This window comes from Apteryx mantelli, chromosome 3, assembly GCF_036417845.1.
Source record: "Apteryx mantelli isolate bAptMan1 chromosome 3, bAptMan1.hap1, whole genome shotgun sequence".
Lineage (NCBI taxonomy): Eukaryota > Metazoa > Chordata > Aves > Apterygiformes > Apterygidae > Apteryx > Apteryx mantelli.
Window position 1 is genome coordinate 9,460,121 of NC_089980.1, and position 27,358 is coordinate 9,487,478.

The 27,358-nt window shown below is 56.3% G+C and overlaps 1 protein-coding gene across 6 annotated transcripts; it reads left to right on the top strand.

Moving 5' to 3' along the window:
• Positions 1-106: 106 nt before the first annotated feature.
• Positions 107-27,100, top strand: KLC4 (kinesin light chain 4). 6 transcript variants are annotated; one of them, XM_067292678.1, is made up of 16 exons: positions 107-209; positions 10,964-11,230; positions 11,435-11,665; positions 12,037-12,115; positions 12,207-12,432; positions 12,748-12,835; positions 13,241-13,342; positions 13,802-13,975; positions 14,145-14,244; positions 14,798-14,850; positions 17,801-17,868; positions 17,951-18,059; positions 18,851-19,000; positions 25,868-25,992; positions 26,101-26,158; positions 26,487-27,100. In XM_067292678.1, exons 2-16 carry the CDS (start codon positions 10,982-10,984, stop codon positions 26,574-26,576), a joined length of 1,902 nt encoding a protein of 633 aa, XP_067148779.1. In that variant the 5' UTR covers positions 107-209; positions 10,964-10,981; the 3' UTR covers positions 26,577-27,100. The 6 variants fall into 6 exon arrangements, with proteins under 6 accessions (XP_067148779.1, XP_067148781.1, XP_067148782.1 ...); XM_067292680.1 differs by having other exon boundaries at positions 18,851-18,973; XM_067292679.1 differs by lacking the exon at positions 107-209 and adding an exon at positions 489-535.
• Positions 27,101-27,358: the final 258 nt, after the last annotated feature.

Sequence of the window (27,358 nt, forward strand, 5' to 3'; positions counted from 1 at the left end):
GCGTGAAGCCAGGGGGCGCGCGCGCGCCGGCCGGGGCGGCCATGTTGGATTTAAAGGGGCTGAGCCCTGCTGGGGGGGGGGGGGCGGTGCTGCCGGTCGGGTCTCGCCCTGCAGCCCGCCCCGAGCTGCCGCCGCCGCCGCCCCGAGCCGGGCCGCGACGCGAAGGGACGAGCGCGCTGCGAGCGGCGCCGCGGCCCTGCGCCGAGCAGGTAGGGCGAGTGGCGGCGGCGGCGGCGTTCCCCTGGGGCCCGGCCCCCTGCCCAGGCCGCCCCCGGGGGGGGCGAGCGGGGCTGCGGCCCGGGGGGCTTGGGGAGGCCCCGCTGCCCCGCGGGGGGGGCGAGGCCCCGCTTGTGCCGTGCGGCGCTGGCCGGGCCCGCGGCGGTTTGGGCTGCGGCGCGGGGGGAGCCCGGGCCAGGCGGGCGGGCGGGGGCGAGCTAATGTTTACCCGCCGCCTCAGCGCGCTCCTGCCACTTGGTGATACGAGGGCCGCTCTCGCGGACTTTGGAGCCGGCGGGGCGCCTCTTCTGCGGCGGAGGTAGGAGCCGGCTGGGCCCGAGGCGGCCGCGCTGCTCGGGGAGGCCCGGAGCCGGCGGCCGGGGCTGGCGGTGCCCTCGCCCGCCGCGCTGGCAGCGGCCGGGCGCCTCCCGGGGGGAGGGGGGGAGCGGGGAGGGTGCGCGTCTATGGGAGCAGCGGCGCGGCCCCAAAGCCCCAGCCGTGACTGTCGCCAGGGTGCCGCGGGCGCAGATTGCAGGAGTCACTGCTCTATAATTAGGCTGTGTCCTCACTGCCAGGAGTGGCTTCTACTGTAAGATAAATAATACGTGCTTGTGCTCCTGCTATAAAATCTCCACCGTTGTGGTTTGTTTTTTTTTTAACCACACTGTGGCTATGGGTACTGCATAACCAGCTGCCTTTGACCTCCAGAGCCAGGAGAGGAAGAACAATAAGGTGCCTTAATGAAGAAATGCGTATTGTGAGATGAGGCAAGAGGGAGCCTGTGTGTGAACTTGGCTGGGCTCTCTCCTGGGACACTTGAAGCCCTTCTTGCCTCTGGGGCAGCCTGGGTTGGGGGGGGAGGGGGGGGACGTGGGAATCCCGATGAAGCACAGGCTTGGGCAGAAGTAGACAGTTGGAGACAGCACACTTCTGGAGACTCGGGAAACGTTGCAGAGAGTGCTGCGAAGGTTGCGTGTTATCATGGATGAGATGGTCATAGCGAAAAGCTGGTAGCAAGGCTGTATGCAGTGATGCTGCGGCATGTCGTTTCTTTGCATAAAGCATCTAGAGTACGAATACTTCTCAGGCAGTACCTGGCTCAGCTTTGCACTGCACAGTGCCAGCGCAGGAGGCCTCCCAGCAATCTCATTCTGTAACTGGCCATTTCTGCAGGCACAGAAACAGCAATTGCACAGTTGGAGGGTTTCCTGTAGCTCCATGTGCTTGGAACAGGATCAGCAGCAGGGACACAGGTGAGGGTGACAATGAACAGGGAGGCAAAACCACAGGCTGAAATGTAGGATGGAGCTGGTCTGGCTGGGAGCACCGCAGGGATGGCTTTAGCTATGGAGCCTGACAGCGATGGTGGGGCAGAGCCTTTCAGGCAATGTGTGGCAGCAGTTTGGCTGCTCTGCCTTGCTCCTTGCTGCTCCTGTGGGAAGGACCCTGGATGCGGGAGCCGTGGGATTGCTGTGCGCAGTGCTTTCCATGCTCCCAGGAGAGCGATTAGGTAGTGTTTCGGGAGCTGGGCTGCATCCCCTCCCCTCCCCCTACTGCAGTGTGGTTGGCTGCTGAGTGCCTGGTGCCTGCATTTCTGCTGGGACCGCAGGGCAGCGCGGCGGATGTCGTTGGACCCACGAGTTGCCGCTGCCTGTGCTCCTCTGCTCGCCGCAGTGCTGGGGCACCTGGGAGTGCTGACGCTGGACAAGCCGCTGCAGGCATCCAGGTACTGCTCCTCCGTGGCACAGGGTGGGCGGAAGATTCTCATCCGGTGACTGAGATGGGCAGGGCACCCAGCCATCCTGTAACAAAGAGCTGCTTTGAGCCGTGATTTTGGGGGAGAGGCGATGAAAGCTTTGCTGCTGGGATGGCTGCAGTTAGACCAGTGGGCACTAAACTGCTCTGCAGTGGCCCTGGGAAGGGGAGGAAGGGGTTTCTCTGGCTTGCTTGTCCCAAGGATACGCGGCGGGCGTGCCTCTGGCTGCCAGACAAAGCCGGAGAGGCGATGACGGAGACAGCTCCTAGCATACAGCAATGGCTCTCAAACTTTCAGAAGCCTTATTTCCCCCCCCCCCCCAAACCTTCCTCCTGCTAATAAATTGCTTGCCCAGCTGCTCCCAAGTGGGGGTACACCCTACAAAAGGTCTGTGTGGGGGTGGGGGGCAATCGCCAGTAAAGCTCTGGGAAGGAGAGGATGCGGCTGGGAGGAGGTGTCTGAAGCGGCACTGGGGGATGGCATTGCCGCAGAGCGCTCTGGCCAGGCAGCCCGGAGAGATCTGCACAGTGATGAGGCAGCGGCATATTGCCAGCAGCCATGGGTCTCCCCTGCATCATGCAGGCTCTCTCCTGCATCTTTGCCCCAGCTGTTCCACGCCAGGGTCTCCTCTAGTGCCCTTGGTCTCCCCTCTCTGCGCCACCTTGTCGTGCTTCGAGAGGTGGAAAGCACCCATCCTCCTCTGTCTGAGAGGAATGAGGGTGGCATTTAGCATGCCGGGGATCAAAGGTCTGGCCAGCACAGACGTGGGGTAAATAAATGCATCTGAGCTTTGCTGTAGTTGGCAGAAGGAGCAGGAAGTGCATGTTCTCTCATCTGTTTTGGAGGAGTGTCCAGGTAGGCACAACAGCATTAACCGCAAATACCAAAATGGGCCTCACAGGGGCACAAGGGAGATGTGGCAAGACTTTGACCTTGCCAGAGCTGCTGGATACAAGCTTGATTTTCATTTCATGTAAAGAGCTGCATAGCTCCTCAAAGAGCTTCAGCTAGCTGAGGGAGCCAGAGCCAGACCAGGTCCTTTGCTTATCATACGAGTGGGAAAAAAAAAAAACTGTATGAATTTGGCTGCCTCCTTATGGTTTGAGACCTGCTTGTTTCTGAGAGTAAAAACCCCCTCTTGCAGCCTGCAGTCAGCTGGTCTTTGCAGCTGCCCCAGGTATGCAGTGAGGGGACCATGGGCTCTGCAGAGCCATGCTGGGTACCCAGAGTAGCTCCAGGGTGGTTGCTGGGCCCAGCTGTACCCTGGCTGCCTCCTCTACTTCTGAAGCTCGTCCAGTGCATAGCCCTCGCATTAGACAGATGCCTACAGAGGCACTGGCTCCTGAGAATTACTCTGCCTGCTTTAAAACCACTTTGTGCTGTCAGGGCGAGGTAATGGCTCTCACTGTGTGTTTTATAGAGCAAGACTCCCAATCAGAGTCTGAAGCTGGGAAGAGATGCTTGTCCTGGCTTCGCTCCAGCTTGCTTAGCTCTTCTCTCCGCTAGCCTGAAACACGTTTTAATGGTGTTCCACTGTAGTCCCAGGCACAGCAGATGCAGAATGGATTTGGCTAGCTGCTGCAGACACGACCGAGAGTTTAAAAACAAGGTCTTATCAGCTGATCTGGTGATGCTAGCGCAAGCTTGCTGGTGGCTGCTGAAGGTGGGAGATGAAGGCTGCGTTCCTCTGGCCTGCTGAAAGCTGCGTGTTTCCCAGGCCAGCTGGGTTTGTAGCTAGCAGGAACTACTGTAAGGAGCAAACTGGCTTTCTGCTAATGGCATGTGGGTTTTTTTATTTTTGTTTTTTTTCTTCTTCTCTTTGTTGCCTCCAATGTCTGTATTCTTTGATCACTAATGAATGAAAGGAGTAAGACCTTTCTGGTCTTGAGAGGAGTAACTGATCTGACACAAAGCCAGCCAGGACAGCTTCCCTCTCTTCCTCAGTGCAGCTATGCTATTGCCACTGGATCAAGCTTTGGTAACACAGGAATTGTTTGCTCTGGTCAATCGGAACAAGCCCTAGTAGCTTTTCTCTTGACCTTTCCAGCTGTGGGCTGGAGGCAGGAGGGGTGAGAAGTGCTATGGTCCTTTCTGCAGCAACCTGAACCCAGGTCACTGTGGCTAAGTCCTTGGAAAGCCAGTAACAACCTTACTCTAGGTTTCAGTAGGGTTATGTTAGGGTGTGTTTTCTGTTAGATGTTGGGGAGCTGAAGCCTCTGGGACAGAGAGAAATGTTTAGTGCTGAGGGGAAGGAGCAGGTAGGGAGTCTCCTGTCTTTGTGTGGGAGGGTGCCTCCATGTGAGTTGCAAATCTGTTTCCTTAGCCCTAGTTAAAAGCCCAAGGGGCTCTTGCAGCTTGCTGGTTAGCACAGACTTTCTCAACGCAAGCCTTCTGGCATCTAGAAAAACTCCTGGAGCTTCTCACTTGGCTAGAGCAGGCATGTGTCAGCTGCTGCTGAAAGATGCAATCCTAGCTCCTCATCCCTGTCCAGGGAGGACTGCGCTGTTTTCAGCAGGGGAGAGACCTGTCCCAGTGTGGCCCTGGTGAAAGGACACATGTGCTGCATTCCCTTCCTTTGGGCTCAGGGTCTGTGTCTAGTGCTGTGATGCCTGGCCCCTCGGTCCCAAAGCATTTATCCAATTGGACTTCAGATTAGGACTTTTTTTTTTTCTTCCTTGGGAGGATGGTTCAACTGTGGGACAGGAGTCTGGAGGAGTTGTGAGATCTCCATCTTGGGAGATACTTAAGCCTGGACTGGACACAGCTCTCAAACACCTGATCTAGATGGCCCTGCTTTGAGTGGGGGATGAACAAGAGACCTCCAGGCACCCCTCCAAGTGATGCAAGAGCCATCGCAGGCTCTTCTATTGGGGTGCAAATTGCAGCACATCAGTCTCTCTAGCATACATGGGATCATCTGTGTGTCAGTCTGACTCTCAAGACTGTCTGTAGTGCAAGAAAAGTCCAGGCTGGAGGCTAGGTTTGGGGAAGACCCTGGGGCAGATGATGCAGCTCCTAGGAGCCCCCTTTTCTGACAGCAGGATGGGGAAGTTCATGAGCCAGAGTCAAATGATGGTAGGAGGCCTCACGTGTATCAGAGTTTGAGTGGCATCTCCTGGCTTTGGGATTGCAGCTTAGAGATGTGCCCTCCTGCACTGGGTATGAGTTTGTGAGATGCTGAAACCCGTCTGACCTCCTGCTTGTGTGATCACCATTGCACAGAGCCATGGAGAACCTTTCTCCTTGGAAAGGGAGCATGAGATGTACCAGGCATTTTTGGCAGTGGTTATGAGCATCATGGCGTACTGTTCCTGCCCCCTGCCATGCATGGCTGCCTCAGCAGGCATGTATTCCAGCAGGGAGCCATATACTGCAATTATTGCTGCAGTCCTTCCTTTTAGGAGTTCAGCATTTGTCCTTTAATTTCTGGCTCTTATTCCTAGCTGCAGCAGTTCTTAACATTACCCTGAAGCTGACTGTGCGCCCATCTGTCTTTTCACTTGCAAAACATCCTTTTCTTGCCTTTGTTTCTGAAGCCTCAACATGTGTGTGTGCAGCTGCTCAGAGCTGTGAAGTTCTTGGGCACCACACAGAGTTGATTATATTTCCTGTGTTCCCTGTATGGGAGCAGCTCCGGACACACCGCCTGCAATGTGTGAGTTGGCAGCACCAGCGTGTCCCTTTTCCATGGCGTTGTCACAGGTCACCTGGGTGCGGCGGTTCTGCTGGCAGTGATGTGGCGGTGTGAACATTGCCTGGTGGTGTGAATGTGTTCTGGCTATGCAGCAGGAGCTTCCTAGGCTCTGTCTCTTTCTTTTCTGATGCCACAGTATGAAAAATGGGAGAAAGCTTGTGCTTGTGACACAGCCTCTCTGATGGTTGCCACCCAGGGACTCTGTTTGCTTTTTACTGCTGCTGTTTTATTTTTGAATGTCTAAGGCATTAGGTCTCGGTGTAGTTTCAATGTCCCTTAGGAGTGGAGGCTCAGCAATTGCCGATTTCAGTCTCAGCTTAATTGGAGTTTGGCCAGTCTTCCCAGAGATCTTTTATTGTGTTGTTTAACAGTAATGAGCTTGCAGAGGTGCAAAGGAAAAAACCCTCCCTGCTTCTATCAAGTTGTGGTCTGCTTCCCAAATACATAGCTTTCTTCATTCTCCAGGTGGCAAAGGCATGTCCCGCAGCACACGACTGGGATGATGCTTATTGTGAAATAAGACTTCAGGTCCCATGTTTCCATCTCTAAAATGCTATCGTTGCTGTCCATCTCCCAAACTTGGTCTCTTGTTCTCACTAAGAATCAGTTTTATTCTTTCTCACAGGAAGTTTTTTTTTTCCCCACCCCCTAGAACCCAGTTGTTTTTTCTACTGCCACCATATCCTTATATCATTTTTCTCCCACAGAAGAGTGTGCTGCTAAAATTTTTGCTTGCTTCTGTACAAAAAGGAGAGGCAGGCCATCCACGGTTTGAAGGAAGTTGCAATTACTGTCTTGACAGTGTTGCTTGTGCAAGTCTTGGCACTTCCGTGTGTCTCATACACGCTTTGTCCAACGATATGTGGGGAGATGGTGAAGGGAGCTGACTTTGTAGAGGTACAGGTGCAGGTAATGACCACCTCAAGTCTCTGTTCTTATTGTAGTTGATTCCTGCTTTTCCTGGTGATAATTTTGTTGCTCCCTGTGGTCTTCCAGCATTGGGCATCATGATCTAAACTTTAAGATTCACTTGGACCCGTTTAGTCTGGCATCCCAGTTTCTGATGGGGCAGCTGTTGTGGGTTTGAGAGACAAGCAGTGAAGCTTCCAGCTCTTTCCTCTTAAAGCTCTTGCATGTGGGAACAGTTTTCAGAGGCAGAAGAGTGGGCTGATGAAATTGTTGATGCTCAGCAATTGCCTGATTATGCACTTGAAATCAAGGAAGAAGGTTTCTGCCTAGGAGGAAGGTTTCTGCCCAGCAGGACGTGCTGCCTGGTGGATTCCCAGCTCATTGCTGCAACTGCCAGAAAGCTCGGTGCATGCATGTTCCTCCCCTGTCCTCCTGCAATGCTCCTCCGAAGGAGAGCAGGGGAGGGGAGGGGAGAGGGGTGTTGCTGGAAAGCCAGACTGTTCCAGCAACTTACTGTGAATAGGGTAGATGTGCCAAGTAGAGCAGAAAAATGCTGCTGGAGACCTGGGCTGCGGCACCCGCAGAGCTGTAGGGGAGCCAGCAGGAGAAGCTGGGAGCTGGGCGCTCCAGCTCCCAAGGACACCTATTGGAAAAACACCCTTTCTTCCTATTCCCAAACTGCCCAGCCTGAACCTCCCCCTTCCAAAGGCAAAGGGTGGTGTCTTCCCTTCTCTGAGTCGATATTTTGCCTGGACAAAAGGCACTCGGTTCCCTTTACTGAACGTGTGGGAGTGGGAAGAGTGCTTACACAGCAGCCTCAGCCTGCCCGACCTTAGTGTCGGTTGCCATAGAGCATGTTTGCTCTCTTGAGGGCCATGCGCTGGGTGTAGACCTGCTGGCACTAGGGAGAGCTAGGCATAAGGTGCTGTAAGGATGAAGTGTCAGTTTGGAGGGATAATAAATCACCTCTCACCAGCATTTGTGAGCTTTCTTTCCTGTGCAGGAGGTAGCAACATTGAAATGACTCCTCTGCAGTTCTCCCTTTATCTCCTTGTTGGTACTTGGGAGAGGAATAGGACAGCCTGAGTGCTGTTCCCTGGTCTTGTGCCTTTATGGGGCAGTGTCCAGCCTGGACAGTCCCTCCTACACCCTTGCATGGGAAGTCAGAGCTGGGTGCTAAGCCTGTTGGTACCTAGCAGAGCTATGTGTCTGGGGCATCGGAGTCTGCCCATCTCTTAAGGGAGAAAGGTGAGGGCTTCGTAGGTGTTTGCACAGCTGAAGAGATAAGGCATATCAGTACTGGGATTTCTTGAGGATTGTTATATGCAGTTCCAGGGTAGGCTGAGTGTGATGTGCCCTGGGTCAGGACATTTTACTTATTTTCCCTTCTTGGATGCTCTGAAATGTCGAAAGTTCTGAAAAAAGTTGATCATGGGGGACTGTGAAACACTCTCGACTTTTTCTGCTGGAAAGGCTGAAGAAAGACAGGATGTTGTTGGTGTAGAGATGCTGCTATTTTAACACACAGCTCAGAGGCTTCTCAGTTGAGAAGTAATTCTGTGTGCAGTGGAATTAATGAGGCTGATTTCCTATGGATCTGGGTCTTGTCTGACTCTGTTATCTAGCAAGGTGCAAGCTCCGATGGTGGCTTTTTGTCACGATTCATAATGTGTGCCTCTCCCCCATGTGTTTGTAGTGTGCTTATTAAAGATGGCAGCAAGAGCTCAGCCTCTCTGTAGGGGCATCCGTAATGCTTCCTTGAAAACTGTCAGTGTTTCACAGCTGACCCTGTATATGGAGGCACAGATGAAGAAGCATTTGCAGCTGTGCAGCCTGCATGAGCTTTAGGGCAGAGCTCTAGTTTTGTTGTGTGCTGGGTACGAGGCAGCCCCTGGGGACCTCCTCATGTCTCTGAGTATTGGTTCTGCTCCAGAGGACTCCCATTTCCTGATTTCTCTGTTTTTTTAAGTCTGGGGCTGAGTTTCTTCCTGAGCTGAAGCCAATGACAGGTCCATTTTGTCCTTTGGCAGTCATTACCTTGGCTTCAGTGGAAGCAGGTAGGTATCTGCCAAGCCTTTCTAGGAGGCTGTGTGGACCCCTTTCAGAGCAGGGTGGCAGTGGGATGCTGGATGTAGCAGCACTCACTTTCTCCGGGGCCACTAGCCTGTATCCTGTCCCTGATTTTCTCTGGAGACAGGAATCATTGCATGTCTCTTCCTGAATTGCACTCACCAGCAGAAGGCTTATTTTAGGGTGTGTTTATTTTTTCTTCCTCTTGTTGCTTTAGCACACAGTTGCTCCCCCAAATGTTTTATAAAGGTGGAGAAAGAGAGAAACGGGGGAATTATGGACCAGACAGATTCTCCAGAAACTGGCAGTTAAGCAATTTGAAAGAGATGATGTGAATGGCAGCCAACTCCCAACAGACCTCTTTTTTTCCTTCAAAGCAGTAGTCCATGCCCTGTGTCTTGACTTTAGTGGGGTTTTCCACGCTGTTCTTGCAACATGATGTTCTCCTACACAAACGGGCGAATGTCACAGGCCAGATGAAACTTCTGAGAGTGAAGTACAAAATGATCGGAGTGGCTGCATGCAGGGAACAGCAGACACCCAAAAGGGAAGGATATGATGAGGTTCTGCATAGGGCTGGTGCTGCTGATGGATCATGAGGTAAATGTGAATTCAGTATTGTGACTTTGTGTGGGAGGACAGTCAATTCCTGCTGAAAGGTATGAACAGGAACCCAGTCTTCAGGCAACATGAAGTGTTTCTTTTTGCACTGCTGAGAGGTTCAGTAAGGGCTCTGCTGTGCATTGAGAGATCACTGCACTTTGTGAGGGGTGGAGCAGAGACCACAGAGGAGCTGAGAGGAGAGCTGAGGCCTGTAAAACAACTTGAGGAGGTTCTGGAGTAGTGAGGCTAACCAGGAAGAGGCAGGTGGGGTGTAACAGGCTGTGTGTGCTCGCAGCATCTGCCCCAGCTCCATCCATCTTCTCTTTCCCTGCTGCAGTGAGGAGGAAACTGGTCCTCTCTCATGCCCAGGGCCTGCTCCTAAACAGAGCTGGTGGTAGCTGAGCTGGGGGATCATTCTGAGCCCTCCTGGGCAAAATGTGCGACTGGGGAGGAGAGGAGGCTTGGGGAGGAGAGGAGCTCTGCTCTCTCTTTTGCTGGGGATGGCATTTCTGCTCGCTCTGTAAACCCAGGCCCAAGACTGTTGCCAAAGAGCTCAAATCCTGCAGAGGTGCGTTCTGCAGGAGGACAAAGACAGATCTGCTGGCTTCTCTGCCTGCCTCACCACCGTGCTGTGTAACCCCTGGGCAGTCTGCCAGCAGGGTCCCAGGGTCTGGGGTGCTCGGGTTGCACTGCCTACTGCCAGCCCTGGGCCTGCAGAAAGGTGTTACTGGGCAGGTGCCACTGCCTGCTGAGGGGCGTTGCAATGTGAGGTACGGCTCTCCCTAGCTCTTGCATTTGCTATGCAGGGATCTCGCAGTCATGCTGACATTGTGGATTGTAGCACTCGGTGCCCCTGTGTAAAGGCAGTAGCTTGGTACTCTCCTGTTGTATAGATGGGGAGAATGAGGCAGGGAAGGAGTGCAGAGTCCTTGTGCCATCCTGAGGAGTCCTTGGGCTGGCAGCAGGGCAAATGAAGCTAGAAAAGCTGCTGCTGTTTCAAGCTGACGCCCACACAAGGGTTACACTAGTATAACTCAAGCAGTTGGTGCATGTAAGCTTCCCCACACAGACGTGCTTCAGTTAATGTTGGCATTTTTGTGTCCCTTATCACCACAAGGGCTGTTCTGTGCTGGGGGCTGAGATTTTCAGGGTCCACTTCTGGTCAGGGAATTTGTTGGCTGGTCTGGTAAGTCCACAGGTGCCTCCCAGTCTGAGAGGTGCTCTTCCAGGGAATTTACTGTTGAGGAAGCGGAAAGCTTTGCGCTGGCATCCCTCCACTTTCTATTCCCTCTCTTCCGCAGTCAGAAGAGGCGTTGAGCTCTGACAGCCTCCTCGCATCAGTGATTTGTGGGCAGGAGGTGTACGTGTTGCAACCCCAGCTGCCGACTGCAGATCTCTGCTCTTAAATGGAAGCTAAATCAGCTTTCCTTGCTGCCAGGGGTGTGGGTGTATTGGAGGTCAGTGCTCATTCTGGCCTTTTTGTCTGCTGTCCACACGTGCCACCTACACTGGCCGCCGGTGCTTCATGCTACAGAAGCAGAGAGGCACGTGCCCTGGGATCTGCCTGCTGCCGAAGGGAGAGGGGAAGATGAAGGGGAAGGACTTGGAGTGGGTAGCCAGTTGCTCTGGCTGCCTGAAGGAGGCTTACACTTGTCTGATTACAGCTCTCTGAAATAACATTGAAGCTCCTGGGTTTTGTGTCTCCCTCTGTGTAGGGCTGCAGGAGCAGGACTATGTCCACCATGGTGTACCCAAGGGAGGAGAAACTGGACAAGCTGAGCCAAGAGGAGATTATTTCCAACACCAAGCTGGTGATGCAGGGGCTGGAGGCACTCAAGAACGAACACAACTCCATCCTGCACAGCTTGCTGGAGACCATCAAGTGCCTGAAAAAGGATGAAGAAGCCAACCTCGTGCATGAAAAATCCAACCTGCTTCGCAAGTCAGTGGAGATGATTGAACTGGGCCTTGGGGAAGCTCAGGTGAGAGTGGTGAGCACCCTTGTAGGTGGTAGCCAGGACTGATGGGGAAGGCAGGCATTTGGCTGTTTTCTGTAAGCTGCAGGGGCAGTAAAGAGTTGAATGTAGAAGGCCAGACTGGCATTGAGGGTGGGCCCAAAGCATGCATGTTATGGGGGACTCAGGATTGCGGTGGGTACTGACTGACCAGCTGGGAATTTTGGCAAGGTGATGATGGCGTTGTCCAACCATCTGAACGCCGTGGAGTCAGAGAAGCAGAAGCTGCGCGCTCAGGTGCGGAGACTGTGCCAGGAGAATCAGTGGCTGCGTGATGAGCTCGCCAACACCCAGCAGAAGCTGCAGCGCAGTGAGCAGACTGTGGCCCAGCTGGAGGAGGAGAAGAAACACCTTGAATTCATGAACCAGCTGAAGAAGTATGATGAGGATGTCTCGCCTTCGGTATGCCCTTGTCTGGGGGAACAGCTACCTTTGTGTGTGTGGGGGGGGGGGGTGGGCACAGTGGGTTGGGACCAGTGGGATTGCCTAGGTTTGATAGCCTCGTCCCTTGCCAGCTTCCATGCACCAGCAATGCTTGCAACCAAAGGGAGACTGCATGGGGCAGGGTCTCAGGCAGAACATGGGGAAGGGTGCCAGGGTGTGTTGGGGGATATTGCATTGGCTTCACTGGTTGGGAGGGGGAAGGTGACAGAGACCACAGGGAAGCTGAGGGCCTTGGTGGGCTGCAGTGCGGAGGAGAGGTTGGCAGCAGATTTGGTCCTCAGATATGGTAGCAGCCTGGGCCAACAGCATCATGATCCCCATTCTTTTAGGAGGAGAAGGAGGGTGACTCCACCAAGGACTCTCTGGATGATCTGTTTCCAAATGAGGAGGAGGAGCAGGGTCCTGGATGTAAGTGTCTGTGCTCATGCATAGTTGCTGACTACCTCTGTTCGAGCCTGTTGTGCCCAATGTACTCTCATTTACTCATCTGTGCCCACAGTGCCCCACCAGCACAGCAGTGCAGTGGCAGCTGCCCAGCAGGGAGGCTATGAGATCCCCGCACGCTTGCGTACCCTCCACAACCTTGTCATCCAGTACGCCTCACAGGGACGCTACGAGGTGGCTGTGCCACTCTGCAAGCAGGCACTGGAGGACCTGGAGAAGACATCGGGCCATGATCACCCTGATGTGGCCACCATGCTCAACATCCTGGCACTGGTGTACAGGTGAGCATGGTGGGGAGGGCAGGACTGGGCCAGCAGAGCTTTCTGCCTCTCCCCTTTGCCAGGGCAGGACTTGTGGTGACAAGGGAGCTCCTCTAGCTTCCAGTGGTTTGCCTCTTGAAAAGGTTTTGACATAGATGAAGGATTTGGACTGCCAAACTCCCCAGTATAAATAGGGACTGGCTAAGGTAGGGATGAAAGGAGAAGTAGAAGGGCTGTGGGGGCTGGATCTGTGTGAAAGCAGGACTTGCTCCAGATGCTGCTTGCCATAGGCTGTGGTGTCCAAACACCTAAGAACTGATAGACTTTGTACTTCAGGGATCAGAATAAATACAAAGAGGCAGCACACCTCCTGAATGATGCTCTCTCCATCCGTGAGAAGACCCTGGGCAAAGACCACCCAGCGGTGAGTGTCTCCTTTTTCTTTTGGTTGCTTCCCTTATACAGTGGGTGCCAACAGGGCTGGAACAGTGCCCTGCTTCCCTTTAGGGATGTCCATGACTAGGCCCTTCGTGCTGGACTGCCAAGGAGAGCAGTGTGCCCTGTGGTGTGAAGGGTGCTACTCACACAGTGTGGGACACTACTTTGCCTCTTTTGCCTCCTTCAGTATGGCCTGACAGGGGTAATTGACTTCTCCTGGATCCTCCGATCTAGGCAGGGTAGCCTTCTGTCTCTGGAGCCCTCTCTCTCCAGAAGCAGCTGTACTGCAGGGATAAAGGAAATGGGACAGTTACTGGTGTTGCCACCCAGTCCCCTTGTTTGATCCTGGTGGACCCTACTTGGTTTCACAGAGAAGCTTATGTCTCTGCAGGTGGCAGCAACCTTGAACAATCTGGCTGTTCTCTATGGCAAGAGAGGAAAGTACAAAGAAGCAGAGCCACTATGTAAGCGAGCCCTGGAGATCCGTGAGAAGGTACCGGTCCCCCATGCTCTCCTTCCTTCCAGCTCTTTGAGGGTTTTCTCCCGGTACCACACTGCACCTGGGAGATCCAGGACCAAGTATTGCTTAGAAAGAAGGATGACCCCTGGCTTGAAAAGTGGCTGTTGCCTCCATCTAGCCTGTCCTGGTGTTGATTCTGCCACCAACTTTCCCGTCTCTCCAGTGTTTCCAGTGTTAGAGGGCCTGGCAGGAGATGGAAGGCCTGATTTCTCCTCTTAGCTTCTATTGTCCTTGGCTCCTGTCTGGCATAGGCACATCCTAGAGGGACTGCAGTGCCTGCTTACTCCCTTGCTGTCATTTCTAGCGTGCTGGACAGGGAATCAGCATGATAGAGCAACCTGGCTAGGGCCAGAGCTGCCTGGCTGTCACCAGGAGCCTACTGCAGTGTTTGAGTGTTGTCTTTTTGTGGCTCCTCTTTTCTGACTTCCCTAGGTCCTAGGCAAAGATCATCCTGATGTTGCCAAGCAGCTGAACAACCTAGCCCTGCTGTGCCAGAACCAGGGCAAGTATGAGGAGGTGGAGTACTATTACTGCCGAGCACTGGAGATCTATGAGAGCCGCCTGGGTCCTGATGACCCCAATGTGGCCAAAACCAAGAACAACCTGGTGAGATCATGAGAAGAGGCAGTGTGGCAATGGAGAGTGGTGTGCGAGGCAAGCATTGCCTGGCGCTTGGAGGAAGCGGGGAGAAGGCAGGGAAGGGAGGTTAATCTGTGTGGCTGGAGGGCTGGTTAATCTGGCAGCAGAGCTGGAGCTGTGTTTTTTTTGGTTGTAGGCCTCCTGTTACCTGAAGCAAGGCAAATATAAGGACGCGGAGGTCCTGTATAAGGAGATTCTCACTCGTGCTCACGTGAAGGAGTTTGGCTCCGTGGATGGTTTGTACAGCAGCTGTTGGAGCTGGGGAGGGATGTGCAGTTTGGTCTCCTGGCTCTCAGCCCTGTCTTGGCTGGTTCTGATAACCCACTGGCAGAAGGATGGGGTGCCTTGTGAGATTCCTGCTTGGGGCAGCCCTTGAGATACCATCATTCCTGTCTTGTGCCCCACCTTTTCTCTGAGAAGAGGTCTTAGAGAGCTCTGGCTCTCAGTCTTTGCTAGGTTGGGCACTGTTGTGGCTAAAAGAGGTAGTGGCAAGTGGCACAGCTATTCCCGGCATGGACTGAGGTCTCTGTTGTACTCCTGGCACAGGTATTCCCCCATGGGAGGACATGTTCCTTACTTCCCTTGCAGTGTCACTTGCCCTACTTGGTACTCTGGCCAGTGGCTGGAAGCTCTGTCACCTCCCTCTGGTGAGCCACTGGCTTTGGGGGCAAGAGCCACTGGCTTTGGGGATGGAGCAGTGGGCTGTGCAGGAGGCAGAGCCCCAGAGGAAGCAGCAGACTGGCAGGATGAGGTGGTGAGTGGAGCTATCCTGTGTTCTTCCCTGCGCAGATGAGCACAAGCCGATATGGATGCATGCAGAAGAGAGAGAGGAGATGAGCAAGGTGAGTCTGAGCTGGTGCTGCAACCTGTTGACAGCAGTGAGAGCCCTGGGAGGGGAAGGAAGTCCTGGGGTTTTGCTCCTCTCTCCCATCACAAACAGGCCCTCCTTTCTGCAGTCTGAAGAGCTGCCATGGTGAGCTGCCATGGACAATGGCCAGGAAGGGTCCCTGTGAGCCTACAGGTGTGGGGAAAAGGCATGACTGCTCCTCAGGGCAGCAGGAGTTGGAGGCCCATCAGGGCTTGATGCTGTTCCTGACGCAGGGGCTTTTTCAGCCCTTCAGCCATGCTGCATGCGCGCGCGCTCTCTCTCTCTCTCTCTCTCTCTCTCTCTCTCTCCCTCTCTCTCTCTCTCTCTCTCTCTCTCTTTGCTTTAGTGATCCCTGTAGGGCGTGCAGACGGAAGATGGCAGATGGCAGTGCCACAGGGCCTTGGCACTGTGTCTCAAAGAGCTGCTAGTGCTCGGAGCACTGCTCCCAAAGCAGCTCTAAGGCTGCCTGGGAAAAAGGGAGACTAAGAAGACACTGCTGCTGTCACCTTGCTTGAGAAACAGAAACAAACTTCCTGAAACCCTGTTCTGGTCAGGGCAGGCCGTAGCTGCACCATGTTCTAGCTGGTCCCTGAACAAGGGCAGACATGCATTGCATTTGCCTTGAACTTGGCTGAGAGACGGAGAAGCTATTGCTGCTGTTGCCCCAGCACTGCTATGTGCCACAACTGATAAATGCAGCTGTGTCCTGCCTCTGCTTTCCCCAAGACCTTTGTGTGCTTTTTGCCAGGAGAGTGAAGAAGCAGGATGAAGGTCTCTGGGCTATGTTTAGCTGCTGTGGGAGTAGACGCTGGCTCTCTCCTTTCCCTTTGCCCTCAGAGCAGGCCCCATCCCTTCATGGGCTCAGCCAGCAGGCTTGCAGGCCTGGCTTAGCCCTTTATCATTCCCATCCTGTGAGTTCTAAGAGCAGGGTCCTGGCAGCTGCCTCCTGCCAGTGTACTGCATCCTTCCATCAAACCACTCTGTGGGGTCCCAAGCACAGGGCTGTGGCAGGCTCAGCTCTGCCCGGCACTGTGCCCTACTCTGCTGCAAAAAAATTGTACTGCTTTTGCTATGGCACCATCCCACACAGGAGAAATCAAAGGCTGAGTTGGTACTGGGCTTTTCTTGCCCTCTCTAGGGTTGAGGTGCTTCTTATGATATCTTTGGAGAAGTGGGATGTGTCAAATGTAGACATTTGCAGTGTGGAGCTGTTCTCCATCTAGCTGGCTTTGCTGCAGGGATAAGAGAACAGGCTGCCCTTCAGGGGATACTTGGGGTAGAAGGGGAGAGGACCCAGGAATGTGATCCATTGGGCCTGGTTTGGGCACCAGTTTTAGGAGGAGGCAAGTGTTTCTTGGCAAGGGGAGCTCACAAGAATGAGATTCATTTTGCAGCCTGGGGCAAGGGCTGAGCCTCTCCTCGTAGCCCTGGGGCTTCTGCCTCTAGGACTGCTGCCTCCAGGGCAGCTGTGCCCGAATGGCGTGATTGGCGGAGTCCTCGCAGCAGTGACTGCAGACCTGCTTGTACTGCTGGCCCAGGGCCTGCTGCTTCTGCTCTCCACCTTGTGCTGCATTTCCATATCTCCTATTAAAAAATATCAAACCCCTCCTTGCAGAGCTTCACTTTTTTTTCCCTCCCTCCCCCCCCCCCTTCCACTCCATTCTCAATGGGCAGCAGGGGCAGGCCAGCTTTCCTGCCTGTGGCAGGGCCTTGGGCACAGCTGGCAGTCCCAGGTTTGGGGCTAGGCATTTAACACCTTTCCCCTTGGGTTCAGCCACCAACTCATGGATACCTATGCATAAAGTGTTGAGGTGTTTTGAATCTTGGGCTCTCTTGTCCCCTAGGGGTGCACAGGCTGTGCAGGCTTTGGGGCAAGGAAACCAAAGTGTACTGTATGGCTCAGGGAAGCTCCAGCACATGGCTTAAAGCTCCTAGGAGTGCTGTGGGGCTGAGCAGGAGAAAGGGCCTGTGAGAACTGTTCCTTTGGGGCTAGAGCCCTTGCTGGAAGGAAACCCCTGCTGCAGAGCAGTGGCCCCCAGCATCCACTGGAGCCTTGGTCCTTGGTGAGAGCAGCTCTGCTGCGCTTGGAGCTGAGCTGGGCGCTGCCTACCCAGCCTGCATGTCCTGTGGGTGCAGAGTCAGGGGCATGGGTGCCCCAGGGTGCATGGTGCCTGGGCAGGCAGCCCCACTCCTACAGCAGCAGTGACTCCTGCCTGCAGGCACCATGGCTCATGCTGACCCAGGCAGTGCTGGCCAGGAGCCAGCACCCTGCACGCTGGGTCATCCCAGCCCCAGCTTTCTCCTTGGGCGTCACTGCCTGTCTGGCAGCCTCTTTGCTCCTGGCCGGGGGCAGGGGGTGCAGCTGGCTGGCTCTGGCGTGCAAAGGCTGAGGGTGGCAAGGGGACAGCTAGCGGGGCAGAGCCTGCTGGGGGCAGGCTTGACCCCACAGGCAGAAGGTGGAGCTGTGGCTGGCTGATCCCTTTGCTAGCCACAGCTGCGGGTTTTAGTGCTTTTGCTGGCTGACCGGCCTGCCTCTGGGGTTTTCTGTCTCCTGTTGTGTGCTGGTGAGGAGTGGGAACAACACCGCAGCCCTTGGAGAGTTGTGTGGATGGGTTGCCTTGGCCCTGCCGCTTCTGACACTGTGGAAGGGGCAAGGAGATGGGAGCATGCTTATTGCTGGGATGCAGATGTCACCTCTGCTTGCAGCCCAAATCTGTTGCAGGGAAAGTGGTTTCAGCTTCCCCTCTGGGAATCCCCTGTGCTTCATGACAGTGTTTGCACATTGTGTTTCCATTTCCAAAAGCAGCACTGGTGCTGGGGATGGCCCAGCATGGCCTGGGCGCTGCTCCTGGGACCCAGCAGGAGAGCCCAGGCTGGAGAATTGCAGCGGGTGTGGGGTTAATGACTCTCTTCTCACCCTACAGAGCAAACACAGAGATAGTGCTCCCTACGCCGAGTACGGCGGCTGGTACAAGGCCTGCAAAGTTAGCAGGTAAGAGGGGTTCACAGGCAGCTGCAGGCTCTGGCAGGAGGTGGCTGCTGAGCTCCCCCTCACCCTCCATCTGTCTCTGCAGCCCAACCGTGAACACTACCCTGAGGAATCTGGGCGCGCTGTACCGGCGCCAGGGCAAGCTAGAGGCAGCTGAGACCCTGGAGGAGTGCGCAGTTCGCTCTCGGCGGCAGGTAACCCTGGAGGGACCTTCCCCAGTGGCGGGGGATACTGTGGCACTCAGGGGTGGCAGGTTGCAGCATGGCATTTGGCTCGGCGTGTGGTGGTGGGCTCTCCTGTGCCTTACAGCCTCTAATGCCCTTAGGTTACATTTGCGCAATGCTGGAACACCTTGATGGTTGGGGTTGCATTTGTGCAGGGGCATGCAGGTGCTTGTATGCACATGGGGGTGTGCAAGTGCACACATGCGTGCGAGGGATGTGTGTTAGGGTGTGTGTGTGCATGTAAGAGTGGGGGAAGCATATGTGGCTCTCAGGGTGCAGAAGTGTGTAGCTGTACCAGGACAGGGTTCTGGGCTTTGCCAGTAGCTGAGACTTTCTTCCTGGTAGCTTCTAGTCTAGGGGACTCCCTAGAGATTTCCAGGGGCACCTCCTACTCTAACCTCCTCTCAGTCTTCAAATAACAAAGCAGGAGCTGTTAGTGCCCAGCACAGGGACTGAGCAGAAACCTTCACACACTGACGCACAAAGAAACCAAGCTGTCAGCTTTGAGGCCATGTGTCCTTATCCCCCAGGGTGGCTGGTGGCTTGGAGGGGACTTCCTGAGTTGGAATTTGAACAGGGACTGCTGAGAGCTGAAGTGCACTTGGCTCTGTCCTTTCTGCATAGGAGGGTTTTGGCTGTGATGGGATAATGGTCAAGAGATGGGACTGGACCAGGCAGGGTGATGGCATAGCGGAGCACTGGAGGGAAGGAGTGCAGAAGGGCAAAGCCTCTAGCCCTTCCTTGTCCCTTTCTGCTTGCAGGGCATTGACCCGATCAACCAGACCAAGGTGGTGGAGATCTTGAAGGAGGGCAATGGCACAGAGAGGCGGCGGAGCCTGGGGGGCAGCGTCAAGTACGAGAATGCCACAGACGGTAGCGAGGAAGTGAGTATGGGCGTGGAATGGAGCGGGGTAAGTACAAGACACCATCAAGAATGGCCTCGGCCGGCTGCCAGAGGCAGGGGACAGCCTGGCTCAGGGCTCTCCCCACGTGGCCTGTCGTGGCATCCTTGTCTGCCTCCATTTGTTCCCTGCACACTTCCCTCTCCTCTCTCTTGGCATGAACCAGCAGGCCCATGGAGGTGCGTGTCTGGGCCCGGCTTCTGGTTTACAAGCCAGGTATTCCCAACTGATGGCTCCTCCTTCCAAGGGGCTGTCAGGCCCTGGCGATACACAGCACGAGCTGGTCCTGGCCTGCCCTTAATCTTAGCCCTGACACCCTTATTAACACCTCTCCCTGCTGCTCCCCTCTTGAGGCCCCTGGCTGAGAGCATCAGCCCCATCTCAGGCCCACGCAGCTGCTGTGAGCAGCTTGGCTGACTGTCCTGCACCATGCCACAGGCAGTTCTGAGTCTGGGGAGGGTTGCGTGTGTGTGTGCCTGGTGTGTCTGTGCAACTGAGTGACTGCAGGGTACAGGGAATAGTCTGTAGCTAATGTCTTTGCTGTCCCCCTCTCCTGGTCTTGTGCCATCTGTGGTCTCTGGCCAAGCAGAGGTGATAAAAGGCAGGTCCTTTGTGGGAAGCCAGGCCAGGCTGACCAGTGGTGGCAAAAGAGGCTGGTGTTAGTTGAGAATCAGGCAGGGTGATTTGAGGCTGCCTAGGCTTGCTCTGAAACTGAAAAGCACTTTGGTCACTAGCTCTGAGTTTGGAGGAGGGTAGTGGTCTGGGTCTGAGACAAGTGATTTTCAACCTCTGTAAGGAGAAGGATGGAGAAGAAGCAGCATGTGAGCATTGCGCTGGTGGGTGCTTGGCTCAAGGGCCGTGAGAGCTGTTAACACTGCCTGTGCTTCTGGCAGGCTCTAGCTGGGATCATAGCATAGCTAGCACCTAGGGGTGGTTGTGGCTCGACACAGGCAATGCACTGAGCACACAAGTTCTCCACTCCCTCCTCATGTCTGCTGTCACTAACTCTTCCCCTACATGGCTCGCCTCCATCCTCACCCTGCATGAGCTCCCTCCCTTCCTCCTTCCTCTTCTCTGTTGCCATGACAGCCCCTCAGATCCGAAGCCTGAAGCCGCTGGCTCTCTTGATTGTGGATTGTACCCAGGAGGTGGCTAGAGGGGACCTTGGGGAGCACAGCTGCAAAGGGGCTCAGAGGGTCCTCCAGATGCAGGGCTGTACCCTGTCCCAGCCCTTGGGATCAGGCCCAAAGAGGGTCCTCGCCCTGGCAAGGCACCAACCCTGGGCCTTGTGCTCCCTGTCATGGGCTGGACAAGTGTGGAGGGAGGGCTGTGGTTTCAGGTTAGGATCACTTAGTCCCTGTCCTGGCAGTATCTCTCTGCAGTTCCTCCTGGCTGTGGTGGTGGCTGATTGCTCTGCGCTGGTGGTGGTCTGAGAGACCTTCCTGGTGGTCTCTGAGCTGATCATGCTGAGACGAGCAGGCAATGCCCTCCCCTCCCACAGCCCAGCTGAGGGGAACTGTGCTTTTGGGCTGTCCCTGCCAGTGTGATCCTTCCCCAGGGGCCTGCCAGGCCTGCCTTGAGGCAGCCCGTTGTAGGGTTTGGGAGCTAGCTCAGCACCCTGGGGATATGGGTGCTGCCACGTGTTCCTAGATGCCTTTCCCAGCCTGCTGCCAAAGTAGCCAGCTCCCTCTCCCTAGCCAGCAGCCCTGCGCTGAGCTGCAGCTCCCCCAGAAAGGAGGCCAAGACAGGTCCCTCTGCTCCTGTCTGTCACAGCCAGTTGTTCCCCATGCTGGTCTGGAGACCTCAAATGTACTGCCTCAGGCCAGTCGCTACTGCCAACCCTCAACTGTTGACTGCTGCAGGCAGGGCCGCAGCAACCCTGAGGATGCCAGCGACCTTCGTGCCCTGCTGCCCTGGGCAGCTCTGGGAGCGCCTTGGGGCCTGGAGCAGCCTCTTGCTGCCCAGGTGATTGGGCTGAGAGACCCAGGGGCTGGGCTATGAGGGGAGGGGTGGCACCAGCTTGGCAGTGCTGAAGTCTCTGCAGGCACCCTGTGGGTGCATGAGGCCCAAGAGCAGGGAGCACTTACACCGTGGCACCATGGCTGTTCCTCCCCAAGCTAGCTGTTCCCACCAGCCTGCTAGAATGTGCTGGCTGAGGTGTGAGCCCTAGTGTTTCAGCCTCACAAGTCTCCTTCCTTGTCCAAAGTGGCCTGCTGTCACTATGGGCAGCCTGGGCACTGCCCTGCCTGCTGCCTGGGTTACCTGCATCCTCATGGCCTTGTAAATTGTGTCTTTCTCCTCTCTGTGCACTAGGCTTAAATGCCTCCCGAGACTCCCTCTTTCCCCTCCACCGCAATCACCTGGATGTTTGTGTTGTACCTTCCGACTTTTCCTCCACACCATCCCTCCTTCCTCGGCAAGATCTCCACGCCAGTCCCCCAACCCTCCCAGCGCGCGAGGGCACCGCAGCACCTGCAGAGGAGTGCCTGGCCACGTGGGCCCAGCTCCAGTCCCGTAGCCAGCAAGAGCAGGAAGAAGCTGCGTGGAGCTGGCTGCTCCCCCTGGCCAGGGCGAGGGACCGCCGTCCCCTTGTGTGCCACCACCCCCTCCCCAGCCTGCCCTTGCACATCCCCAGGGACCTGGGGACCAAGCCTGCGGGGGATTGTCTTCACTCCAGGCGTGCCGACTCCACCGTCATTAGACATCCTCAACCATCCTAGCTTGTTCCCTCCATCTCTGCAGAGGCCAGGATGGAGGCATGAAGATGGGGGACTGTTTTGGGACACAGAGGCTTCGCCTTGGCAGGGCTGTTGTGTGCACAGTTGCTTCCTTCCCTGTAGGCTTAGCTGATGTTAGTGCCCCGCAGCAAACCTGCGCTGGCCACCGGTGTGCCAGGCTCTCCCTGCAGCACAGGGTGGTAGGTGTCCCTGTCCTGCCATCCTCCTCCTGGCTGAGCTCTGCAACCCAGGGGCAACATGTAGACCTCTCTGCAGGAGCATGGGGATGGAGGGTAGTCTACAGCTACTGTGCAGCCAGGACAGGATGGGAGGTGGTGACAGCCAAAAGCCATGCGTGGAACAGGGACCTGCTAGGACAAGCACATTTGGTTGTGGCTTCCTGACTTGATATAGTAACTCAGTCCCTTGGCTGCTGGCATTAAAGGGTGAATTGGCTCCCCCTTGCTCTGGAGCCCCCAGGCATTGCTTCTGGGAGAGGCGAGGGTAGAGCTGTTTGCTGCTTATTAAAGGCAGAAGGAGGAAGAGTAAGAGGAAAGCAGAGCCCTTCTGTAGGGGGCCAGTTAGAGGTGGCTGAGATGGGAAAAGGGTTGGCTTAGAGTGGAGTGGTCTGGAAAAAAGTAGGTGCTAAGAAAGGTGTGAGGAGAAAGAGCTGGGGCTTGGGCTGCTTTGAGCATGTGGGGGCAGATGAAGCGGCTGGAGGGACGTGTCTGCAGGAGGAGAAAGCTTTCCTGGGGAGAAGGGGTCACACTGCTGATGGAGGAGAGCAGCTGGCTTGCCCTTGCCAGGCTAGGCTTGGGCTCTGGGGCTGTGAGTCCCTGTCTGGGCTGTGACCCCAGCCAAGTGGGTGGGAAAACCCTAACCTTGCCCTAGCCAAGGACGCAGTGCTGACCTCGGGCTTGTGCAGGGATGGCTCCATGCCTCTGCCAGGACTCCAGGCCTGCACAGGGTCCAGGACTGTCGGTCGCTGCCGGGAAGGGGATGTTTCATAGGGTCAGGCCACCACTGCCCTGAGATTTGCACCCTGGAGTGCCCACCCTCATCCCATCTCCTGTAGGACGTGGCCTTCCCCAGCTCTTCTGCCTGGGAAGGAGGCTGGGGAAGCTGCAGCTTGCAGGATAGAGCCTGGAGGCCAGCGCACCCCCCCCATATTTATTTAGCTAGATCATTTCTTTATTTCTCCCATGCTAGTCATCTGGCAGACTGTGATGCTAAATGTGCTTTCGTCTGTCTGGACCTGGCTCTCCCACAGTGGCATGGAGGCCCTAGGGCACGTGCGTACTGCTCCCCTGGGAGCTTGTGCTTGCTGGAAGGAGGTCTGTCCTCAGGGTCGTGGGGGCTGGAGCTCAGGACCCAAGTGCTCTTGGGCTGCCCCTTCTCTCCCAGTGCTGCCCCGTGCCCCAGAGCAGGGCGAATCCTCAGTGTGGGGCGACTGCAGGCCTTGGCACTGTCTGCCCCTGTGCTTTGCCCTGACTTGGACCCGGTGCTGTAACAACCGTACCTCCTATTAAAGGCAGACAGACCCAAACCGCTGCCCTGTGCTTATTTCCATGCTCTGCAGGCCAGTGCCGGTCAGCCCAGGGGTGGAGGGGTGGGCAGACCTGTTGCTGGGAGCTGGCATGGGGGTATGCAGCGCCTGTGCCTGTGCACGCACAGGGGGATGTGCTGCCCCATGGGAGGTGCAGGGGCACCTCATGCAGGCCAAGCAGTGGAGGCAAGGAACCCAACTCCACTCTGCCTCTCCTTGGCCTCCAAACTTCTCCAGGGCTTGCGTATGTTCCCTTGCCCGGCTCAGTGGCCATGTGGCAGGGCAGCCCCAGGGTGGCTGAGCTCAGGCCTTCCCCAAGAGCTGTTTCTGTGAGCCAGAGAATGCTCTGTTGTGTCCTTGGGTGCGAAGTGCCATGTGCTGCTGTATCCTGCCCAAGCCTGCTGCCTCCATGAGATGGACAGGGTGGGAGCACGTGGCAGAGAGTGGCTCAGTGCTGGGGCTGCCTTGTGCTCTTTGAATGCTCTCAGCCTGCTGGGTGCGATGGGGTGGGGGCTCTGCGGTAAACCGAGACCCATAAATGTTCTGGGTTAAAAATAACTGTGGAGAAAAGGGAGTGGGGGGAGAGGGGAGGCTATTTTTAACCCAGTATGCAGCAGTGCCTGGTTCTGGTGTTGGTCTGCAGTCAGCCTGCATCATTGCAGCTGGGGAAATGTGGCCCCATCCTCCAGCCCTGACCCCAGAGCATCCTCCCTGGCCAGATCCTGCTGCCCCTGTCCTATGGTCCTGCTCTCCTACCCCAGCACTGTGCCTTTCTCCTCCCCCAGCTTATGCGTGTCCTGGAAGGAGGAACAGCAGACAGTACAACAGTACCTTGCAAGGAGGGCAGCCATGTGTTTCTTGCCTAGTGGGTGGGGAGGGCTCTTTTGCTCTCCCACATCCTCACTTGTGCCAGGTACCAAGGGCCGGCTCTTCCGAAACCTTCCCTGCTGGCTGCTGAGCCCAGGGTGCCTGCTAGAGGAGTTGAATTGTTTGCTTTGCTGATATTTACAGTGCTCTCCACATTCCTGGTAGTGGCATGCCTTGCAGCAACGGTACACAGTTCCCACTTTCAAAACCCTTCATCATGATGTGCAGTGCGCTTGGCTTGTGCAGGAAGGGATGGGATCAGTTTCTGGTGGAAGGACTGCTGATAGGAAAAGAAATGTTCAGCTAGTGGAGAAAGGTGCAGGGCTGGATCACTTTTGGACAGCTAGTGCAGGAAGATGTTGGAAAAGATTCCCCAGGGGCGCAACAGGTCCTGGAAACTTTGGGTTCAGTACAAGGGCAGACTGCCTAAGCAGACCCTGCTTGTCTGCAGAGCTTTGCTGACAGTCCTAGAGCACTTGCTGCTGCCGGCCAGGGCTACGGGGCCTTGTGTGTGTTCAGAGCAGTATGAAGGGGCCTGAATACACGCTCAAAAGGAGCGAAGGGCTTTCGTGGTCACCTTGGCTTTGTTTCTTCAGCCTCAGCGTGCCAGGGAAGACAGCGAGGGGCTTGGACCAGGGAGGACTGCTGTTGTTGCCAAGCCATCAAAGCAAAAGCAACCCCACTTCAGCAGTGACCCCACAACCTTGTGTAATGAGTCTGGCTGTGGGGGAGACTTTGTTGCCACAGAGGCCCAGCAGCACGAGCCAACGTCGTGTTGGCGGTCTGCGCCGTACGGGCCTGCGGAGCTAAAGGCAGGAGATGTACTAGAGCCTGTCGTGGGCTGAGTGTGTGTTTCTGTATAGCAGGGACTTTGGGGGGCACATGGGAAGAAGCAGACTGGGGAACCAGCTTTGGGCCTGGTTTTGCCCCTTGGATAATGCAGGCAGTGGTGAAGAAAGCCCTGCAAAGAGCCACCCATGAGCAGTTAGCAGGGATGGGTGCAGCTGAAGCTGGGGGGCTGACACGAGAGGTGCTGGCTTGGGCCATGCAGAGCATTGGCCCAGCCAAATACGTCCCAGATTGAGCTGTGTGAATCACTCAGTGGACTCAAAGCTGTTCGTCTTAGGGGATTTAGGGATGGGACGAGTGTGTGTGTGCATGCAGGGTGGTTTCATCTGGCACGAGTGAGCCCAGGGTGCCCCAGGCGAGATGTACACCAGGGCAAATGCTGAGTGGGAGAGGGGGAACGGCACAGGTGCAGCGGGGAAGGGGGAGGCCGGTCTCCAGCCAGCAGTAAATGGGCAGGGTCCTCGACAGGAAAAGACAGCATGGCCTGGCCTGACCAACGCTGCCCCCCAGGCTGGAGGGCCCAGTAGGGCTGGGTGCTTCCCTGGCCACCAGGAGCTCCCAGTGACTGCTGCCTGAGCTGGCCCAGGAGACGGGGTTGCACCAGCTCTGAGCAGGGGCATGGGGCTCACACTGGACAGGCAGGAGCCCACAGGTCTGGCTGAGCGAGGCCATGGCGGGGGTCCAGGGCTCTGTGGTCCATGTGTGTCCCAGAAGACCAGGGCAAACAATAGCCAGCTAGCAAGCAGTAAGCCTGCTCTGGGCCAGGCATATATCCCCAGCGCAAGCAGGCAAGGGGGTTTTTGGAGCCAGACCCAGTCCTGGCCACCCATCCATGGCACACTGGAGCCTGCTCACTGCCGCTCAGCCGCCACCCCCGGCTTGTGTCTCTGTGTCCAGGATGGCAGTGGCACCCTCCAGCGCAGCAGCTCCCTGGGAAAGATCCGGGATGTGATACGGAGGAGCAGCGAGATGTTGGTCAAGAAACTGCAGGGCAATGGCCCCCTGGAGCCCAGGAACACCAGGTACGGCCTCGGTCGGGTGCACTGGGTAGGGCCAGCAGTCCCGCCACCCAGGGGGCTGGGGCCTGTCTGAGTGCAAGCTCACACACGCTCTCCTGTGCTTTCTTGTAGCATGAAACGAGCCGCGTCATTAAACTACCTGCACAAGTCTAGTGATGCTTCGTTCGAGGTGAGCGCGGTCAGGTGCAGGAACAGGGGGCTGTGGAAAGGGCCGCACCGGACATGGCAGGCCATGTGGGAACAGCCCCTTTTTCCAGATCGGAGCATTGCCTCTGAGTAACACCCCCACCTGGCAAACCTGCCAGCCAGGGAATGGGAGCAGGGAGGGTAGCACTGGCACCAAAAGGGGCTGAAATCACCCCAGGGGAGTCCTGGCTTGCACAGTGAGAGATGTGGGGGGGTTGCTGGACTGGCACAGGAGCAAGCTGGCTCCCAGCAGCCTCGGGGCGTGGGTGTGTGGTGTGGGTGCTCTGACTCACGGACAGTGTGTTTTTCAGGGTACCCAAGGCCTCCGCGCAGAGAGCAGAGGCCTGAGTGCCAGCAGCATGGACCTGTCCTCCCACAGTTCCCTGCTGGCATCCAACTGAGCTGCCTGCGGGTGCCTGCCACCCCTGGCTGCCCGCCCACAGGCACACCCTGGCTTCACGCAGCGTGGGGCAGCCCCCAGTACCCTCCCTGCCTTGAACACTCCGTTCTGCCCGTCACCGGCCCTCACGCTGCTCCCTGCTGGCCCGCCCTGGGCTCCCGGGGGGGTCCACTGGGGATGGGAGGCCCTAGCTAGTTTGGGAAGCCCGGGCCCCGTGCATGCTCCTCTCCCGTGCACCTGAGGCCAGCAGCTTTGGTGGCAGTGTGCCCTGCACCCAGTGCGAACGCGAGCCAGGTGTGAGCAAGGCAGCCCTGTACGCACCAGGGAGGGCAGCACCCTCCCCTGGCCTGGAGCACCACTCCAGCAGGGGTGCTGCCGGCAGCACCCAGCGCTGCCGGGCTGCGTGTGCCTGCTCTGACTGGGAGAGCAGGGTGCTGGGGAGCCCTGGGGCTGTGCCTGCCTGTGATTCACCCCTGTTGGATCGCTGTACTTTATTTTATTAAATAAAACCTGTCCTAGAAGCGACGGTGGTGAGAGGCTCCATCGCAGTGGGGACCAGGGGCATGGATAAGGTGGTGCTGCCTGGCCAGGCACGCCTGGCGGAATGTATGGGGGGATGAATGTATGGAGGTGTACGTATGGGGGTGTATGTATGGCTGCAAGTATATGTGGGGGTGTATGTAGGGCAGGGTGTGTGTATGAGGGGGCTGTATGTATGGCAGAGTCTATGTATGGGGGGTGCATGTCGTGGAGCGGTCTGGCCGGGGGCGGCTGGGCGGCAGC

Coding starts and splice junctions, on each gene's coding strand:
- KLC4 (XM_067292678.1), top strand. CDS start 10,982: ATGTCCACCATGGTGTACCCAAGGGAGGAGAAACTGGACAAGCTGAGC. Junction 12,836..13,240: donor TGGGCAAAGACCACCCAGCG/GTGAGTGTCTCC, acceptor ATGTCTCTGCAG/GTGGCAGCAACCTTGAACAA. Junction 13,343..13,801: donor CCCTGGAGATCCGTGAGAAG/GTACCGGTCCCC, acceptor TGACTTCCCTAG/GTCCTAGGCAAAGATCATCC.